Source organism: Schistocerca nitens, chromosome 2 (genome assembly GCF_023898315.1).
Source record: "Schistocerca nitens isolate TAMUIC-IGC-003100 chromosome 2, iqSchNite1.1, whole genome shotgun sequence".
Taxonomy (NCBI): domain Eukaryota; kingdom Metazoa; phylum Arthropoda; class Insecta; order Orthoptera; family Acrididae; genus Schistocerca; species Schistocerca nitens.
In genome coordinates, this window is record NC_064615.1 from 73,058,143 (window position 1) to 73,080,709 (window position 22,567).

General features: G+C 41.9%; 1 protein-coding gene across 1 annotated transcript in view; it reads left to right on the forward strand.

Annotated features, from left to right (window-relative positions):
- Window positions 1-20,765, forward strand: part of LOC126235731 (L-threonine 3-dehydrogenase, mitochondrial) — a 218,133-nt gene extending 197,368 nt beyond the window's left edge. The window contains exons 6-7 of the mRNA XM_049944507.1: window positions 18,009-18,275; window positions 19,143-20,765. Coding sequence (XP_049800464.1) covers window positions 18,009-18,275; window positions 19,143-19,276 — 401 coding nt within the window. The 3' untranslated portion in view covers window positions 19,277-20,765. The remainder of the gene's footprint in view (window positions 1-18,008; window positions 18,276-19,142) is intronic.
- The last annotated feature ends 1,802 nt before the right edge of the window (window positions 20,766-22,567 follow it).

The window sequence follows — 22,567 nt, forward strand, 5'->3', positions numbered from 1 at the left end:
ATATGGTGCATAGCAATCTATTCTTTTCATAGAGACGCAATGATGTGGGACACGTAGAAAGCAGTTTTCTGTCTTCTTAAATCAAGGAAAATAAATGGGGAAGCAATTTCATGTAAATAATAGTATAAAATGAGTCTGACATAAAGACAGAGAATTACTGTTTTTTCTCTAAATAGATTCTTCAGTTGTGCAGTACTGTGTAGCAGTTGGATTTTATTGTAATGCTGAATAGCATTACAAACATGCTTTTGAGCCTTCAGGTTTGCATAAACTACTTATCTCAGTTCCTTTCGATGAAGAGAATTGTAGCAGACCTTGTTTCCTCCTTTCTTACCTGGCAACAACTGCCCTGTCAATGAACAGCAAATAACCCCCTCCAGACTGACTGTATTGCTTCCATAATGTGATATTTGCACATGCTTACTCTTCCTGTAAATGTGTGTGCAATAGGTGACTCTTAAGAAGTAGGCATTATGTCCTTAACTAACACGACAGAGGGTTAAGGGGATTGACCAGGGCAGATCCCATAGTAGCCGAATCTCGAGTTTTACGCCATTTTGTTGTTATTATTCTTGGGTTACTTAACAGATAACTTTGTTGGGAACAAATATGTGAGATATTCATCAACCCGCACTTCAGATGGTGAGCCAATGTCTGCCACCCTCTGGACCAATGTTTTATGAATCGTACAGTACCTGACTGTTAAATAACAATATTGAATTGCTACATGGCTTTGCTACCATTTTATCAGCATACGAACAAGCCATTTCAAGTCCAGATTCTGACTCTTAGAATCATTTAAGCCTGCCTCAGCCTGCTGTGAGCATAACGTCTACATCTACATGGATACTATGTGCAAATCACACTTAAGTGCCTGGCAGAGGGTTCATCGAACCACCTCCACAATAATTCTCAATTGTCCCACTCTTAAACAGACTGCGGAAAAAACGAACACCTATATCTTTCTATACGGGCTCTGATTTACCTTATTTTATTATGATGATTGTTTCTCCCTTGGTTGGCGTCAACAAAATATTTTTGCATTCGGAGGAGAAAGTTGGTGATTGAAATTTTGTGAGAAGATTCTGCTGCAACGAAAAATGCCATTGTTTTAATGGTGTCCATCCCAAATCTTGTATCGTGTCCATGACACACTCCCCTATTTCGTGATAATACAAAATGTGCTGCTCTTTGTTGAACTTCCTTGGTGTACTCTGTTAATCCTGTCTGGTAAGGATCCGAGACCACACAGCAGTAATCCTAAAAAGGATGGACAAGCATAGTGTAGGCAGTCTCTTTAATACATATGTTACATTTGTAGCCTGAAGTGCTTTGCCAAGGTTCAGCACTAGTCACATCTAATATATATAAATGAATATTTAATTGTTTGTTCACCTTCTGTAATATCTTACGCCATTCTTACTTTCAGTGAAACAGGTCAAGCCTTACATTGGCCAAGAGTAATATTCATTAATTTTAATTGTATAAACATTGTGTTTTAAATTGGTTAAGTGACATTGTTCATTTAAAAACGTTAAAAAGTACTCTTCTAAATTAATTAACAATATGTTGCTTTGCTTGCAGTTGTTGTTCCTTTCTCTGTTAAAATAATTACACCCCATAAACATGCATCAGTTGGTAGATCTACAAGCAGAGCACGAAATGAAATGCTTAAAAGCTTCTCAAACAAGCGAGGAATGACGAGAAGCAATGAAGCAGATAGTTTAGGAGTTGCTCAAACACATGCATCGGAATCAGAAAAGTTACAAACAGTAAGAGTCAAAGCAGTACATTTACCAGCAACTCAATCGCACACATTGGAATCAAAAGAGCAGACAGAAAGAGTGAAAGCAGAACATTTATAAACAATTTGATCTTGACAAACAATGTGAACAGACTAGAATATTGGTGCATTTCAGTACAACGTTAATTACAACTAAAAGCATAAACATTGGAAAAATGGATAAGGTGTTGAGCATTGTGGTGCATGAAAGAACAACAATGAAACACCAGGAATGTACTGTGCAAATTGCAGACTTAGTGTTCTGACTTGCACCACCACCTGAACCCCTGTGATCAATTAATTCAGGAAAATCGAGTAGATTTGAAGTAGTTTTTACATAACATTTGCAGATATGATTAGGCATTTCAAATGACATTCTTTTGAGCTGGTAACGTATTCCACAATTAATGTGTCAACTGTCAAAATTCAGTGACAAATATATTATTGCATTGATTGAAGTGATGCAGTGGTTAACACTTTGGACTCACATTCAGGAGGATGACAGTTCAAACCTGCGTCCAGCCATTCTGATTTAGATTCTCCATGATTTCCCTAAATTGCTTCAGGCAAAGGCCGGGATGGTTCCTTTGAAAGGGCACGGCCAATTTTCTTCCACATCCTTCCCTAATCCGAGCTTGTGCACCATCTCATTGTCTTGGGGTTCTTAAACACTAATCTCCTCCTCCTCCTAAATATATCGTTGCATAGTGCTAGATCTTGAATGAGGAGTTGCTTGATAAAAAGTAATAAGACAAAATAAACAAGAACAAGGGTTTATTACGACCACAGTAGAGATATTTAATAACAAAGGAAAAACTCTTCTCAATAAAAAATAATAAAACTTCTCAGACAGTAACAGGCATATGTCTGGAACACACAGTGGGACATGAAGACTACACCACAGATAATCCTTAACAACAGGCATTGATCATTCAGCGTACTTGGCTGACAGATTTGTCTCGGGCTATTGCTGGAAAGTTGTAGGTCCTGCTGCAGTGGATTCTGACCGGGCTCTTATCAATGGGCCAGAGCTGTGGGGGAGCGAACTGCTGACATGTTGGCTTGCTCCGCCCTATACTGCCGATCCAATTCCACACACATGACACAGCAGAGGAAGTGGGTCCCCGGCACAGAGGACCTCCAGTGGCACTTGTCCTGCTGTCTGCTGTCCTTCTTGTGATCTACACAGTCCGGGATGGCAACGCCTTGTACATATTCAACCCAATGATACTTCAGTATCTGAGGGGTTGCCAATACCTGTAGGCCAATGTTGGGTACATGACACATACAATAACTTTTTCTGATTTCAGATGCTGAACATAAATTTCTACGAACCTACTTCATGGGTGACAACGATGTGCAAGTTGACCAGTGATGCCATGTGAATCCAAGCACCACATATCATTTTATATCAACTTTGCAGCGCCTTAATAAAATTGTTAAAAAGATAAATTTATCACTTGCTGGCAGATAATTACACAATCCTTACAATAGTCAAAGAAACACCAATCAGATGCTACAACACTCTCACCATCAATGAAGAAATGATTGTTATAGTTGGAGAAGAATGTAGTATGCATGATACAATTTTTCAGGAGTTTTTTTTTTTTTTTTTTTTTTTTTTCATCTTTGCAAATCGCTATGCAGGAACAATGCCACATCACTGCCACAGCTCTCTTCCAAGAGCACTGACGAGGCACATGTTTACAGGCAACAGTCCAATGAAAATCATGTGAACAATTCGTTGTGCTAGCACTGACTTCTTGTGGTGATTTCGAGACTTTTCAAACCACCCTCGTACATATCTTCAGTCTCTTCATCATCTGCAGAGCTAGTTGGCATATAAACTTCTACTACTGTGGTAGACGTGGGCTTCTTGTTTATCTTGGCTACAATAATGCATTCACTATGCTGTTTGTAGTAGCTTTCTGCATTCCTACTTTTTTATTCATTATTGAATCTACTCCTGAATTACCCATATTTGATTTTGTATTTATAACCCTGTATTCACCTGACCAGAAGTCTTGCTCCTCCTGGCACCGAACTTCTAATTCCCACTATATCTAACTTTAACCTATCCATTTCCCTTTTTAAATTTTCTAACCTACCTGCTGAATTAAGGGATATGACATTCCACGCCCCGATCATAGAATGCCAGTTTAGTTTCTCCTGATAATGATGTCCTCCTGAGTAGTCCCTGCCCAGAGATCTGAATGGGGGACTATTTTACCTGTGAAATATTTTACTCAGGAGGTTGCTATCATCATATAACTATACAGTAGACCTGCATCCCCTTGGGAAAACTTACAGCTGTAGTTTCCCATTGTCTTCTGCTGTTTGCATTACCAACACGGCAATTCTGTTTTGGTCGATGTTGTAAGGCCACTTCAATCAATCACCCAGACTGTTGCCCTGCAACTACTGAAAAGGCTGCTACCCCTCTTCAGGAACCACATATTTGTCTGGCCTCTCAACAGATACCCCTCCATTGTGGTTGCACATACGGTGTGGCCAAGTGTATCGCTGAGGCATTCAAGCCTCTCCACCGACAGCAGGGTCTGTGGCTCATGGGGGGCAGGGGCAGATGTGGACGCTGACAATTTATTGGTAATGAATTGTAGATTAAAACTGAAGAAACTGCAAAAAGGAAGGAAGTTAAGGAGATGGGACCTGGATAAACTGAAAGAACCAGAGGTTGTAGAGAGTTTCACAGGGAGCATTAGGGTATAAATGACAAGAGAAGGGGAAGGGAATAAAGTAGAAGCAGCATGGGTAGTTCTGAGAGACGAAATAGTGAAGGCAGCACAGGATCAAGAAGGTAAAAAGACGAAGGCCTGTAAAAATCCTTGGTTAACACAAGAGACATTGAATTTAATTGATGAAAGGAGAAAATATAAAAATGCAGTAAATAAAGCAGGTGAAAAGGTGTACAAATGCCTCAAAAATGAGATCGACAGAAAGTGCAAAATGGCTAAGCAGTAACAGTAATGTAAGGACGTAGAAAAACATATCACTACAGGTAAGATAGATGCTGAACAGGAAAATTAAAGAGACCTTTGGAGAAAAGAGAACCACCTGTATGAATATCAAAAGCTCAGATGGAAAACCCATCCTAAGCAAAGAAGGGAAAGTAGAAAGGTGGAAGGAGTATATAGAGGGTCTATACAAGGGCAGTGTGCTTGAGGGCAATATTATGGAAATGGAAGGGGATGTATATGAAGTTGAAATAGGAGATGTAATACTGCGAGAAGAATTTGACAGACCTAAGTCAAAACAAGGCCCCAGGGGTAGACAACATTCCATTAGAACTACTGATAGCCTTGGGAGAGCCAGCCATGACAAAACTCTTCCATCTGGCGAGCAAGATGTATGAGATAGGCGAAATACCATTAGACTTCAAGAAGAATATAATAATTCCAATTCCAAAGAAAGCAAGTGATGAATGGTGTGAAAATTACTGAACTATCAGTTTAATAAGTCAGGGTTCTAAACTGCTAGCATTAATTCTTTACAGGCGAAAGGAAAAATTGGTAGAAGCTGATCTCTGGGAAGATCAGTCTTGATTCCGTAGAAATGCACGGGACCGACACTGACGCTACAATTTATCTTCAACAGTAGGTTAAGGAAAGGCAAACCTATGTTTCTAGCATTTGTAGACATAGAGAAAGCTTTTGGCAATGTTGACTGGAATACTCTCTTTCAAATTATGGTGGTAGCAGGAGTAAAATACAGGGATCAAAAGACTATTTACAATTTGTGCAGAAACCACATAGCAGGTACAAGAGTTAATGGGCTTGACAGGGAAGCAGTAGTTGAGAAGGGAATGAGACAGGGTTGTAGACTATCCCCAATGTTATTCAATTTGTACTTTGAGCAAGCTGTAAAGGAAACCAAAAAAAATTTAGAGTAGGAATTAAACTCCAAGGAAAAGAAATAAAAACTTTGACGTTTACCAATGACATTGTAATTCTGTCATAAACAGCAAAGGACGTGGAAGAGCAGTTGAACGGAAGGGACAGTGTTTTGAAAGGAGGATGTAAGATGCACATCAGAAAAGTAAAATGAGGATAGTGGAATGTAGTCAAACAAAATCAGGCAATGCTGAGAGAATTAGATTAGGAAATGAGACACTTAAAGTAGTAGATGAGTTTTGCTATTTGGGCAGCAAAATAATGGATGGTGGTCAAAGCAGAGGGGATATAAAATGCAGACTGGCGATGGCAAGGAAAGCGTTTCTGAAGAAGTGAAATTTGTTAACATTGAGTATAGATTCAAGTGTTTGGAAGTCTTTTCTGAAAGTATTTTTAAGGAGTGTAGTAATGTATTGAAGTGTAACATGGATGATAAACAGTTTACACTAGAAGAGAATAGAAGCTTTTGAAATGTGGTGCTACAGATGAATGCTGAGTATTAGATAGGTAGATGATGTAACTAATGAGGAGGTACTGAATAGAATTGGGATGAAGAGCAATTTGTGGCACAACTTGACTAGAAGAAGGGATCGGTTGGTTGGACACATTCTGAGGCATCAAGGGAGCACCAATTTAGTATTGGAGGTGCAGTAGCCACCAGAAAGATCGCGGGAGGCGCACATCAGCACGGCGCGTCACGGACAGTAGTTGCTGCAAGTAAAGTCCCGTCCATCAGAGGGCACGGGAGAATTCGGCCGCGCCCTCTGCCGGCGGAACAACAACTACTCAGGCAACACGGGCTGTGCCCAGTCAGTTCACATCGGGCATGCCTAGCAGACAGTTCCCGGTCTACACTATGTGAAGTGCGACGGAAAACGTGAATCGTGTTGCTACACAATAGGCGACGAGGATCGGATCATTCTTTCGCATGTTGCGTCATTGTTCTGGTTTCGCAGCTTATCCACAGCATGGAGGATTTAGTGCGGGTTTTGGTTGAGCAGCAGACGGAGCTCATGGCAACCATGAAACAAGTGCTTCCGACGTTGCTCTCCACGCAGTCTGCTCCAGCGCCGTTCCCCCCTCCCTTTCCCCCGTATGACGAGACGGCGGAGGATCGGGACGCATATGAACATCGCCTTCAGCAGCATTTCCAGGCATTTCATGTTGCCGTTGTGGAGGTATGTCGTGCTCTTTTCTTGTCTTGGATATCTCCCTCGCTGTATCAAGTTTTGCAGCAGCTAGCGCCATTGCAGGAACCCTCGTCCTTGTCTTTTGACGCATTGTGTTCACTGCTGTCTTCATATTATCGTCGCCACGCGCATGTTGTGGCGGCTAGGGTCGAGTTCTATCAATGCAAGAAACAGCCACATCAGTGGTACCGGGTGTGGGCCGCTGCCCTGCATGGTCTTAGTCGCAAGTGTCATTTTGTCACGGAGCAGTCGCGAGAGTCGTATTCCCACATTATGGTGCGCGACGTCATTGTTCGTTCGGCCCCTGATGGGGAGGTCCGACAACGGGCCCTGCAGTTGGAAGACCCTTCCCTTGAGGAAGTCCTGTCCATTGCTCAATCTTATGAAGTCTCTCATGCTGCAGGTTAACAGTTGGAAGCGTGGTGTGACGTCGCGGCGGTTCAGGGCGGCGCGGCCGCTTCCAGTGCGTCCGGGGTGGACTTCATGCGAGCGGTACAATCCGGCCGTTACGGCCGCTCCCGCACGGCGCGTAAACAGAGTTCCGGCCGCCGGCCCCTGTTACCGTCTTGTGCATCGTGCTATATCCCTCATGATCGGTCAGAGTGCCCCCAGCGTTTAGCCGGTTGGTGCAAATGTCATAAAAAGGGACACATTGCTAAAGTTTTCCACTCAGCCTCAAAAGAATCGAAGGAAGCAGGTACAGAGAACACGGATGTTGACATTCAGGAAGTTTCATCGGGCCAGGCTCCCGACGCATCGACACAGAAACTCTTTATCGAGGTGTCGGTTTGGTCGCGCCGATTACAACTGCAAGTAGATACGGGCGCGGCAGTTTCCTTGTTGAATGCACAAAGTTACTCCAACCTTGGGTCGCCCCCGTTGGCGCCAGTTTAACAGCATCTACGCGGTTATGGTAAACAGTTCATTCCCCTACTGGGTCAATAGACTACCGACGTTACTTACAAATCAGTCACTGGGCCTCTTACTTTTACTGTTGTCAGTGATGCGAGCTCCGCTAACCTTTTTGGATTGGATGCCTTTCAAGCTTTCGGTTTTTCTATCACAGACACCATGCTTTAAGGATATCTTTGAAGAGGGCCTGGGGCATGTTTCAGACTTTGAAGCTCACTTAACGTTGAAGGCGTCGGCTCGCCTGTGTTTTCTACGAGCGAGGCAGATCCCCTTGGCTCTCTGCCCTCGGGCAAAAGCAGAGCTAGACCGGCTGACAGCCCTCGGGATCGTTCTTCCCATTTCTTCTAGTGAGTGGGCTTCACCCCTCATTAGTGTCAGGAAACCCTCGGAAAATTAAATCTTTGTGGTGATTTCAAGGCCACCATTAATTACCAATTGGTGGTGGACACCTATCCCTTGCCTCGTTCTGATGTATTCTTCTCCGCCGTGGCGGCAGGCCAATATTTTTCGAAAATCGATCTTTCGGAGGCTTATCATCAGATACCACTTGATGAGGACTCCAAATGGCTGGCGGTCGTCAACACCCCGTTTGGCCTTTACCAATACCAGTGGTTGGCCTTTGGAATATCCAGTGCCTCGGCGATATTTCAGCGTTATCTTGAGCACGTCACGTTGACAATCCGTCATTGTATTAATTACCTGGTCGACATAATTGTCACAGGCCGCAGCATGAAGGAACACTTGCACAACCTTCGAACCCTCTTTCTCAAATTCAGGTCCGTGGGCCTGCATTGCAACCTGCGTAAGTCGAACTTCTTCCAACCATCCATTGAGTATGTGGGCTACACCATCTCTCGGCACGGCATCCAGCGGCTAGGAAGTTTGGTCCAAGGTATCGTCGACCTTTCGCAGCCCGCTTCGCTGAAGGAGTTACAAGCTTTTAAAGGCAAGATGGCCTATTACCACCGGTTCATCCCCCTGCTTCCACCATCGCCCGCCCCCTGTACTGCCATCTGCGCAAGGGTGTTCCTTTTGATTGGTCGCCTGCATGCGAGCGAGTGTTCACCTCGTTTAAGGGCCTCCTCATGTCAGTGCCTTGTTTGGCTACTTTTGACCCCAATAAGCCGTTGGTCCTGGATACAGATGCTTCGCAGTATGGGGTGGAGGCAGTCCTGGCCCATCGCAATGCGGATGGCTCCGAGCAGCCACTAGCGTTTGCGTCTAAAACTCTTAGTCCCGCGCAGGCCCATTACTCCAAGGTCGAAAAAGAGGCTTTGGCCATTGTCTATGCTGTTACCAAGTTTCACCTTTTCTTGTATGGCATGAAGTTTCAGTTAATCACTGACCATAAGCCATTAATATCATTATTTGGCCCCGCCTCTCAGATTCCGGATAGGGCGGCCCACAGACTGCAGCACTAGGCCTTGTTCCTCTCTAAGTACCATTATGACATTCATTTTTGCCCTACTGGACAGCATGCCAACGCCGACTCTCTTTCCCGTCTTCCGGTGGGCCCGGATCCTAAGTTCGATCGGGAGAAAATTATGTGTTTTCATTTGGATGTGGCGTCCCACCAAGCAGTTGATGGCTTCCCGATCACTAGTTCTAGAGTCACCAGGGAAAGGGCAGCTGATCCAGTTCTCCGGCAAGTAGTTCACCTCGTTCAGCAGGGGTGGTCATCCTGACCTCCAGGCCGGGCCTCGGATCCTCTTCGTAATTAATTTGTTCTACGAGACCGCCTCTCAGTCTTGGAAGGAGTTTTCCTTCTGGCTACCGATGATACAGCTCCTCGCGTGGTTGTTCCTGCAAGTTTGCGCAGGGAGGTCCTCACGTTATTACATGAGGGGCACTGGGGTGTTTCCCGTGCTAAAACCTTGGCTCGCAGACATGTGTACTGGCCCAGTATTGACAGAGAAATTGAGCACTTGGTGGCCGCCTGTTCCCAGTGTACGAGCCAACAGGCGTCTCCCAGGTCAGCGTTCTCTTCATGGCTGCCTGCAACCCAGGCATGGGAACGTGTTCACATAGATTTTGCGCGCCCGTTTCCCAATGGCTTTTGCCTCATTGTCATTGTTGCTTATTCCCAATTCCCATATGTGGTTCGCTGCTCCTCAACCACTTCAGAAGTTGCAATCCAGGCACTAGCAAAAATCTTTTCTGTGGAAGGTCTGCCAGTCACCCTGGTATCGGACAATGAACCTCAGTTTATTTCGCAGACCTTCCAGGATTTTTGTAGGCGCTTCGGTATTCGGCACATTTGCTCTCCCCCCTTTCATCCACAATCGAATGGGGAAGCCGAGCGCATGGTGCGCATCTTTAAGATGCAGATGGAAAAAGTGTGTGCACGAATTTCCTGCGGAGGAGGCGTAGACGTTTTTCCTGACGGCATACTGGACCACACCGATGGGAGAACGCAGCCCCTCAGAGCTCCTCCACGGGCGCCAACCTAGGACTCTGCTCCACCTTCTCTGGCCTGGTCCTCGCCAATCTTCGCAAAGCGGGGTACCCGGTTTTCCACTGGGTATGTCGTTCTGAGCACGTGGGTTTGGTCGCAATCCACGTTGGATACCGGCGGTGGTCTTGCGCTGCAATGGCCGCCGGCTCTATATCTTGCAGGTGGGGGACCGGGAGGTACGTCGTCACCAAAATCAGCTACGTCCACGTTTGGGCACCACCCTCCGACCCCTCGGGCGCCAGTTTCCCCATTGCCGGCACCTGTGTTGTTTTCTCAGGGGACGCTACTGCCCCTCCCACCTGTGACTCCGCCACACTGCTATGGTTCTCAGCCTTGGCAGCCTCCAGTAGCTCCAGCACCGGCATCGCCATTGTTAGTGATGCCCCAGCGAGAGCCGGCCCCCCTCGCGGGCCCGGTTTCTCAGGAGGCTGGTTCACCTGTGGTCGTCCCTTCCCCATCGTCCTTGCCACTGGGTCTTGCCCCTCCTGAGGTGGACTGGGATCCAGACTTCGATGGCTTGTCGCCCGTTCTGACCCGGGCTCCGGTGGTGGGTCGCCGGGAGCCACTTCATGTGGGTCATTTCCAACTGTATTTGAAGGTTCCGGCCCGAGGGTTGGCAGATCCCCCTGACTCCAGCCTTCCAATGGACGTGGAGGTCATCGCTACTGCACGACGCTCCACCTTCCGACACAGTGGATACAGTGGCTTCACCCCCCCCACCCCACCCCCCCACCCCGAAGAGGAGGAGGAGGAGGAGTGCAGTAGCCACCAGAAAGATCGTGGGAGGTGCACATATCGGCATGGCGTGTCACGGACAGTAGTTGCCACAAGTAAAGTCCCGTTCACCAGAGGGCACGCGAGAATTCGGCCGCGCCCTCTGCCGGCGGAACAACAACTCAGGCAGCACAGGCTGTGCCCAGTCAATTCACATCGGGCATGCCTAGCAGACGGTTCCCAGTCTGCACTATGTGAAGTGCGACGGAAAACGTGAATCGTGTTACTACAGGAGGGAAGCGTGGAGGTAAAAATCATAGATGGAAGCAAAGAGATGAATACACTAAGCAGATACAGAAGAATGTAGGTTGCAGTAGTTAGAGATGAAGAGGCTTGCACAGGATAGAGTAACTTGGAGAGTTGCATTAAACCAGTCTTTGGACTGAAGACCACAAGAACAATTATGCAAACTAATCCAGATAAAGGTAATTGTATTTATTCTTGTTTCCACACATTTTATCGTATTAAGAAAGTCACCCTTCAGACACTTGTAAATCAGATTTACATTTGTCACTTCTTTCATTTTATTTCTTGTTATAGGTGAACAACTCATTAAAAAAAGTTTGAGTTATGAATTATTATTAAAACCATGTAATGACACCTCAAAATGGAACAAATTATAGTCTTCAGTGCCATTAACTGTCTTCAATATGTGATACACATGCATGCAGAAAATTGAATCTACATGTCTCCTCTTCATTTGTTTGAACCAAAGATGAGATGTGATTGCAACTGATTGGAACAGCAGTGATTTTGGCAAAATGGTCATACTTCCAGCACCATTTCTTGGCAGTCTGCAACATTTACTGGCAGCCTGTAATACGTGCATGAATATGTTCAAGACGCCATGACACATGCATTCATATGGATATCCTGACTTTTTAATCACATTCACTGGGGATGAAATAACAGAACTGCTATTGCTCAGCAAAGCTCCATCTGATCGATATGATTTGACTGCCTGAATACATATGGACTGAGAAGAGATGATAAGTTGTTGGCATTTGTGAAAACCATATCTCCAATTCAATGGATTTTATTCAACAATTGAAATCTTTGAGACTGAGTCCTTCAGATTTATTAGTGAGTTTTGGTGTGGTATCTCTGTTTACACGAGTCCCTTAGTTTGGTTAGTGAAAAAGTAGATGAAGAGTTGGTGAAGCTCTGTCATCATGTGCTGACATCCATGTATTTTTTATTTAACAGCAACATTTTTGAACAGAATGACAGAGTGGCTGTGGGTAGTCCTTTATCACCCATAATCGCTAATTTATTTATGGAGGACTTCGAGGATATGGCACTGAGAACTTCAGTTTTGCAAGCAATGTGCTTCTAAAGATATGTGGGTGATACCTTTTTCATCTGGCCACATGGATGTGATGCTCTTAATAGATGTTTGGACCACTCCAACTGTCTTCATCCCAGCATTAAATTTGCCATGGGGGTTGAAAGTGATTGCATACTTCCATTTTTGGATGTTACAGTTTACTAAAAAACCAGATGGGACTTTGGGACATAGTGTTCACCAAAAGCCGACACACACAGATAGGTATCTGCATTCTAAGAGTTGTCATCCGTCTCACAAATACAGTGGCGTCCTTAGGACTTTGGTACACAGAGCATATGCTCTTTCTGATGCGGACAGCTTAACCCGAGAACTTAGGCATCTGATGGCTGTTTTTAAGGAAGATGGATACTCTGATCAGCAGATTCGTCAGGCTATGGGGTTTGGACCATCATTGGAGGTGCATGAAGAGAAACGCAGATTGGTGCCTTTTTTTCCTGATGCTGGGAGCACATCGATTAAGATTGGAAGAATTTTAAGGAATTTTAACCCATCTTCCAAGATTAGGGCATTACTTGGCTCTGTGAAAGATGATTTGGAGCTTAGGAAACACGGTGTATTCAAAATTCCATGTCAATGTGGGAAGGCTTACATCAGCTGTTCGATTCACACAGTTCGTAACAGGTGTGTTAAACATCACTGTCAACAGTCAGAAAAATCAGCTGTAGCAGAACACTGCTTAAAAGAGGATAACAGTATGAAATTTGACGAAACTGTGTAGTTGCCAACACTTCTGATTTTTGGTGCAGTGTCTATAAAAAGGTAATTGAAATTAGGTTGGTGGATAATTTAAGTACTAGAGACAATGGATTTCCTCTTAGCAGGATGTGGAATCCTGTACTATCCAGCATCAAAACAGAACATTCTTCAGTGCAGCCTGTTTGAAAATCATTTCTGAGTGTGATACATCGTTGCAGCCATTGTTCTACTAAGGATGGCACCAACTGCTCAGTCTTGGAGAGCAGCAACTGTGATGGGCAGCACATGCACCATGTATGGTACAGAGGCCTATACCGGATGTCGATTTTCAGCCTCGCGTCAGTTCTCAGCGGGATTCATCAGCAGAAGCAGTGTTCTCCTGAAGATGGCAAACAGTTGGATCGCCAAAATACTGAATTGAGTTGATTTTAGAATCCGGCAGCAAAAGCGAAGTGACTTTCAACATTTAAGCTGCTAATCAATGTGGAACATTGAAATCTCATCAAACCAATAAATTATGTATGCAAATGTGTAAACAAGGACAGCAATATGACAGTATTCAGTGTTGATAATCCTAATGCATACACAGGTGAACCTATTCAATTTCGGACAGGTCGATATATCAGAAGCAATGAGATTCAGTCGGCATCGAAACATTGTTCATCTTAGTGTTCTCCCTGAAAATAGATTGTAAGCAGCACATGTGTGCCATCTAATTTTAACATTCTATGGGAAAAATTCAGAAAGGACTGGAGTGAAGACATTCTGCACTGTATCCATACCATTAACTATGATAATACCACCGAGTGAGGTGGCGCAGTGGTTAGCACACTGGACTCTCATTCGGGAGGACGACGGTTCAATCCCGTCTCCGGCCATCCTGATTTAGGTTTTCCGTGATTTCCCTAAATCGTTTCAGGCAAATGCCGGGATGGTTCCTTTGAAAGGGCACGGCCGATTTCCTTCCCAATCCTTCCCTAACCCGAGCTTGCGCTCCGTCTCTAATGACCTCGTTGTCGACGGGACGTTAAACACTAACAACCACCACCACCAACTATGATAATACCATTCCATTTTTGTCCAACATTTTCAACGAAGCTCTGATAAAAATGAAAGATATGTGCTGAACTGTTAACCACAAAACTCTCATTCATCTTGCTATGGTTTCACCATAATATCCTATATATGACATTCATCTTAGAGATTTACTGAGAGCAGCAGTTCAGTTCTGATGACTTGCACACATTTTTTCAACGCAAATAAACAACTTTTAGTTGCAGATCAAAAATAGGCCTATGACACAATTACAAATGTGATAGCCAATGGCAGAAGACAAAAACTGTATACAGACTGTAAGAAAATGCTGAACCGGAAACACAAGTGTAATAACTATTCTGAATTATGTTGTCACATCCTTAATATATAATCACTGAGCATTGTTTTACAGGCCACTGGCAAAGCTTCAGAAATAAAAGATACAAAAAGTGTCACAACAGAGAAAATTGCCCAAATAAGAAAGAACATCACAAGTAGTGTTATGTATTTGCATTCAAACCAGCGTTCAAATTGTCATTCTCCCACAATGTTATATGTAGTCATTAACAGCTCGAAGTTAATGCAGTAATAACTGTTTATGAAATGTTCAAGCCTTTTCTTATCTGCCTTTTATAAAATTTTCAATCAGTTTGAACCATGAGGTGTTTCACATTTCAATTAAATATTGTTACATTACAGTAATATACATTTAATGAAAGAAATAAAAGTTTCATTACAACATACATTAATGGTTCTTTTTGTTCTGTGTGTATAATTGTGGCTTGAGGCAGCGTAACTTGTAGCGCACAAATCAGCCAGACTATATCCACACAGTATTTGAGAATGGGAGCACTTGGAGACTTCCAACAAATTTTACACATAATTTCAAACCTTGCAAAACTTTTTTCTCACTGCCCCCCCCCCCCCCCCCCCCACACACACACACACAATACAAAGGAAAGAGTTTATTGCTTACTACATTTTTGGTGTTCATACAGTAAAACTTCAGCATCACACATGGCCTTTTAATTTATTACTTCTTTATTACTAACTCTATTTGCAATGCGTTTTGCTGGCAGTATCTATGTACACCACTGATTGTACCTGCAAAACTATATTGTATGACACACAGTTCAGCAGGTATAATGTCATGAACACAGAGATGTGTGATAAAATAGTTTTGCTTAAAATAAAGTAAAAATTGCCCAGACTATACTCATCCAGTATTTGACAATGAGAGCACTTCCAAAAAACTTTAAACATAATTTCAAACATTTTCTAATCTTTGTTCACTTATATGCTTAATTTTAAAAATTTAACACATTAACTAATATGTAATGTAATCAGATATTTGAAGCTGTATCATACATGAGAGTTTGATTCTTTAAATAATCAGGAGTGAGGAGGTTAACTGGTTTGTTAGAACCTGCAACAATGTTCACAGACATACAGATTTTAAAAAATGTAGGATTCACTATTTTCAGCTTTTTTAATCCCATTATCAGGAGCAAGCAGAAAACAATGTTTTACCAATAATTTCCACGTCCTGATGGAGAAATAATAGAAAGTCTTATGAGTTAGAGATACAATCGAGTTTTTTATTCTGTGACAACTGTTACTCTTATGTGGTGTGCCATTTTCAGTAATTTGCCGACACAGTGCTGAAAGACCTAACTTGAAACAAGGCCCTGGGAGTAGAAAAAAATTCCATTAGAACTACTGATAGCCTTGGGAGAGCCAGCCCTGACAGAACTCCACCATCTGGTGAGCAAGATGTACGAGACAGGCGAAATACCCTCAGACTTCAAGAAGAATATAATAATTCCAATCCCAAAGAAATCAGGTGCTGACAGATGTGAAAATTACCGAACTATTAGTTTAATAAGTCATAGCTGCAAAATACTAACACAAATTCTTTACAGACGAATGGAAAAACTGGTAGAAGTTGACTTTGGAGAAGATCAGTTTGGATTCCGTAGAAACACTGGAACACGTGAGGCAATACTGACCTTACGACTTATCTTAGAAGAAAGATTAAGGAAAGGCAAACCTATGTTTCTAGCATTTGTAGACACACAGAAAGCTTTTGACAATGTTAACTGGAATACTCTCTCTCAAATTCTGAAGTTGGCAGGGGTCAAATACCGGGAGCGAAAAGCTATTTACAATTTGTACAGAAACCAGATGGCAGTTATAAGAGTCGAGGGGCATGAAAGGGAAGCAGAGATTGGGAAGGGAATGAAACAGGGTTGTAGCCTATCCCCGATGTTATTCAATCTGTATATTGAGCAAGCAGTGAAGGAAACAAAAGAAAAATTCTGAATAGGAATTAAAATCCATGTGAATTAAAATCCATGGAGAAGAAATAAAAACTTTGAGGTTCGCCAATGACATTGTAATTCTGTCAGAGACAGCAAAGGACCTGGAAGAGCATTGGACGGAATGGACAGTGTCTTGAAAGGAGGATATAAGATGAACATCAACAAAAGCAAAACGAGGATAAAATGTAGTTGAATTAAATCAGATGATGCTGAGTGAATTAGATTAGGAAATAAGATGCTTAAAAGTAGAAAATGAGTTTTGCTATTTGGGGAGCAAAATAACTGATGATGGTCGAAGTAGAGAGTATATAAAATGTAGTGTTTCTGAAGAAGAGAAATTTGTTAACATCGAGTATAGGTTTAAGTGTCAGGAAGTCATTTCTGAAAGTATTTGTATGGAGTGTAGCCATGTATGGATGTGAAACGTGGACAATAAATAGTTTAGACAAGAAGAAAATAGAAGCTTTCAAAATGTGGTGCTACAGAAGTATGCTGCAGATTAGACGGGTAGATCACATAACTAATGAGGAGGTATTGAATAGAATTGGGGAGAAGAGAAATTTGTGGCACAACTTGAGAAGAAGGGATCGCTTGGTAGGACATGTTCTGAGGCATCAAGGTATCACCAATTTAGTATTGGAGGGCAGCATGGAGGCTAAAAATCGTAGAGGGAGACAAAGACATGAATACACTAAGCAAATTCAGAAGGATGTAGGTTGCAGTAGGCACTGGGAGATGAAGAAGCTTGCACAGGATAGAATAGCATGGAGAGCTGCATCAAACCAGTCTGGACTGAAGACCACAACAACAACAATAGCCGACTCTCACATCTAGCCAGTACTTTGCAGAGTGCTCCCAGATTAGAGAGATATGGGAATCCCACAGTAGATCTGGGATCTAAGTGAGGGTAGAATTATCTGACATCACCTTCCAGTACCTGGTAAAGAAGTGCCTCAATAGACAAGCTAAACAGATTACTAGTGGCTCTCCCAATAAGTTACCATGTCCAACACATTAGAAATTACAGGTACAGCTTCCACCACAACATCAGTGAGCCATATATTCTCAGATACCACATCTTCTCTTACCTGAAGGACATCAGACGACATCCACTGCTGACACGCCTTGCTGCTTGCACTCTGCAGTCAACACTCCAGAGCTTGGCTCATTCACAACTGCCATGACATGGCCGGAAGTAATGATATATATATCCTTCTGTCACAGAGCGCAAACTCTGTCTTTCCAGCGATTTACCAAGCCTGGGCAGTGCTAACCTTGTAAAATAAACAACATTATGAGTTAAAGATACAGTTAAGTTTTTTTTTTTTGTGTCAACTGTTACTCATGTATAGCATCTGCTCCATTTTCAATAATTAGAGCCATTCTCCCACACTTAGCCACAATTTAGCTGTAAGGTTAGGGAGACATGGGAATCCCATATCAGATTTTCCTGTATTGTACATATACATATAAGCTATGGTTTTTGACTCTTGACAACACTTATTTTCTGCACATCCTACCTAGATATTGATTGTTGTATTTAGCTGTTTGAGTAACATCTTGATACTTTGTATGAATTACAGATTATGCTGTGGCTATCTTCCACGAAGCCCTGAAGAATGGGAAATATGAATGTTACCTTCGACCGGATACACGCCTCCCTATGATGCATATCAATGATTGCATGCAAGCATTATGGCAATATATGATTACACCGGATGAGAAACTAAAACGACGAGTTTATAATGTGACTGCTATGAGTTTTACACCAGAAGAATTGGCAGAACATGTTGCTAAACATGTGCCAGGATTTCAAATAACATACAAACCTGACAGTCGGCAGAACATAGGTAACAAAAATGTTATTTACTTTGTGCTAAAAAAGTCTTTTAATTTAATTTTTTAATGTTATTCTCCTGTTTCTTTGTCTTTATTCCATGCCCTCATGGGGTAAGCAAGTTAACTATTGAATCTGATAATGTTAGTGGTCGAGAGCGGCTGTATGCCCTTCCTGCCACCACTCCTTTTTCTCCCCTCAAGATGGAATTTGCATACCCCAACTGTCTGCATCTAGTGCTGTCCCACGTGAATGTGTGCAAAAGTTTTCTGAATGTTCGTGAATTGTGTAACTGAGGCAGGATATGGGTAGCAGCCCAGTATACACCTAATCGGATGTGGAAAACTGCCTAAAAACCACATCCAGGCTCACCAGCACACCGGCCTTTGTATTTAATCTGGACTGGATCTAGGGCCGGCGCATCTCCCCAAATCGTAGAGGCAGCGTGCTAAAGCGCTTGGCTATCCAGGCGGGTAATTTGTTAGTATCATTAATCACTGTATTTTCTCTCTGGCATTGTAATTACATTATAGGAGTGTAACAACAAATGTAGATAATTCTTTGTGCCTTGAAAATTTGGAGGATTATAATTTGGTGAGTGAAAGTGTATGAAATATCGTAATAGGTTGTGAGTTTTGAGAATGTAAACTCTTGTCTTTAGTATTAGGAGATAGTGCAAATTATTGATAGCTGTTTCAAAAGGAGCATTGAAAGCAAATTATTGATAGCTGTTTCAAAAGGAGCATTGAAAGTAAAACTAACAATTCCATTACTTACAAGTCATTATCCTCCAAGCTTTCAATAACTGTGACCATGTAATCTTGTCATGTGTAAGCTAATTTCATTTTCAGTTTTTATGACAGAATTGTTTTTCATGCAGCTGACTCCTGGCCACAAGTATTTGATGATTCAGAAGCCCGTTCTGACTGGGGATGGAAGCACAAGTATGGTATTGAAGATCTAGTCAGCTTTATGGTTGCAGATGTCAAAAAGAACTACATAAGGCAAAATTAATGCCCACTTTCAAATAGGTTCCTTTTATTTTGGGATCGATACAAACTGATGCTGTCTTGTGCAATTAGTGAGCAGGATGGACATTTTTATACTGTCTTTTGTCTATTGTATGTGTTTAGAAAACTGTGTAAAGTAGTTAATGAACGTATTTTAAGTTTACTATTTATGTGAAATACAAAAATATAAGAATAATTTATTTGTTAATCCTTCTGTTGTGATTTTTAACGACATTTCTAACAAGCAGCATGAGAGCACTCCAGTAATATTTCTCAAGCTGAAAATGAATGAAGCAATTACTTGGTTCATCTTACTGTAAATTAAAAAAGAATATGTAGGCATTCGAGAATTTTCTAGATAAATTTAGAGACATTCTTTCCTGGGGTTATAATTTCTGGTGTTGCATCAACAATAGACATATCACTTAATATGGGCACTTTTCAACAGATCAGAGCAAGATTTCCTGGTTATTAAAGCAATGTGGAAGTTGGTTCTCAAATTGTAGGCCATGTTGCTGCAAGAAATACAGTTTTTGTCACGCAACTAAAATTTCATTTGTACTCTAGGTCTTTTAAATTTTGTCTCTACCAAATCTGACACGCAAATATTTTTTTCATCTACTTCAAAATTAAAAGAATTTAGGGTGACAATAAATAAAAACAATGAGCTAATTTTAGCAGGTATGTGCAAAGAATTATAATAGTACAAACTGCAGCAACATTAGAATTGTATAACATGACTGCAGAAACTGAATTAAGAAATCCTGCACTCTTGTAACAATTACTTTTTGTCATTGTTTGAGTTCCAAAGATTGTGAACAAAAGCACGCAGTCTAATAATGGAAGTACAAACAAGTCAGCTGTTTGGCCAAAGACTAATGAACATTTCATTTACTGTTCTTAAGTGGCATCTCTCACACAGCTCGCCTGCATTAGAGCAGAATGTGCAGCAAATAGAGTTGCCCTCTACCAGAACTATGGTTTGGTAGTTTTGGTACATTACATAAATGAAGAAACATAACTGAATGTGTAAGAGAGAAACTCTTTGTGTGTGTGTTTTTTTTTTTTCATTTGGTGGTTTGTTTTGCACACAATTAGAAACACACATCGTTCAGTGTTAGTACATTCTGTATTTCATATCCTTAAAAAATATAAACTACATTTTATAAGTAAAAAAAATTAGCTGCTCACATAACTTCTATGCTTTTATGAACCAAAACAATTAATTTTTATACAAGTACATGTTATATGTATAAATACAAAAAAATCTATGCAATTATTGTTGTTATTTTGTACTCAACTGAATGGCCTTCATCATGATCAAAGGCAAGAGTTTCCTGTTATAATTGATGAATGCAAAAGTTGTTTAGCAAGAAAAATGTTTTATATAAGCTTGAAGATGTACTGAAGTGATGTTTGATATATTTTTGTTTTGTATTTTTTGTAATTTTACTTTTTTGAGGAAATTGCATTTTCTGGCACTATATGATAAATCTTTGATGTTTTTAATTTTAGTACATCATCCCTCTATTTACATTCCAAATCAACAATTTTCGAATAACATGGGAACTAAACAATGACAATTCCAGTTTTGCTATAAATGGTGATTATTTTTAAGTAAGAGAAGTAGACTAAGTATGTAAACGAAAATGTTCCTTAGGTTACGTGGCCTTTTATATATTAACACTCACTTTCTAGATGGTTCACCACTTTCAGTTTCTAAGGGAGCATAGTAAGCCACTGGTTGCACACACATACAAAGCGATCAAAATGAGATGACACCCAATAGGCATGCAACACACCTAACATATAGGTAATGCGGATATAATCTTAACTGACAAAAGCCTCTAGGAAAATTACCATAGTATAAGCTTACTTACAATGGTCTACAATAGTCTACGGTAGTTTTAAAACTATAGCAAGAACTTGTAGCACACTTGTCAACCTGCTCTTGTATGGCTGATTTTGTTCCGCCCCTTGTCCAGTGGGACAGCAGTCACTGTAACGTAACTCTTTTTCTCCTGCTGTTGCATGGGCATGTCCATAGAGAGCACATATTACACAGGTTTAATCCATTCCCGTGGCACTGTCAGAAGCCAGTCGTACTTTATTTGAACTGTATGTTCACTGCGTCTTAACACCCACGGAGGTCCCACATATGGAGGTTGCAGTGGAGCACATCCCAGTGAACATGTGTACAATCATCTTTCAAATTCCATGAAGCGATACTGGCACTTGCTGTAGCTTGGGCTATTTGCAGCTTCACTTTTCACTAGCTGTAACCTGTAAGGCAGCTCTGATTCCATAGGTGTCTGCTTTTCTGAAAAAATTCTGATGGCAGATGCATCATTTCTCCGTAAACCATTTCTCTGGTTGATGATGCCCCAATATCCAGTTTAAATGCTGTGCACAGTCCTAACAAAACTAATGGTAGTGCTGCTGTCCAACAATTATCATGGCACATAAGAATCACCTTCAGAGTCCTATGCCATCTCTCGACCTTTCCATTTCTTGAGGGGTAATAGTTTGTCGTACGGTGGTGCTGGAATCCACATAAGCTAGACATCTTCAGAAACAATGTTCATTACCTGGTCTATTGTGAGATGTGTGAGACAACCAAACCACGAAATCCATGTAGTCATGGATGCCGTTGCTGTCATCTCTTCAGATATATCCTCTACCAGAATTGGTCCTGCCCAACATATATACCTGTCCACAGTCATAAATAAATAAAGGTATCTGTCCACTGATAGAAGTGGGCCCACAAAGTCTTTGCGCATGTGAGAAAATTAACTTTTCATTTCTGGGAAGTCTCCCACAGGTTGGTTCACATGTCTGCCAACTTTGCATCCTGACAGGCTACACAAGCCTTCGCCTCCATGCAGCAGTCATTCTTAATAACTGGCCATACAAACTTCTCTGTCATCAGCTTGACAATGGTGTTCCCAAGGCTTTGGATGCTGCCATAAACTGACTCATAGCGATTGGGTCACAAATGGCCTTCATACGGTCCTGGATGAATCACACCAAATAAGGTCTGTCCTGCCCAGCAGCTGCTCTTGCTTACGTTTACGGGATGTGAGCTTGTTTCGTAACAGCTGTTGTAGCTGCTCATCTGTTGCTTGATCCGCTCTAATTGGTCAATCAAGGCAGAAATTCCACAATCTTCAAGAAAAAATTAGTCACTATATTACCTGCCTCTTTTATGAGGTTAATATTGGTGGTAAATTGCTCAATAAATTCCAGCTGGTGGAACTGCCAAGGATAACAATCCTCTTTCATACCCTGGAAAGCA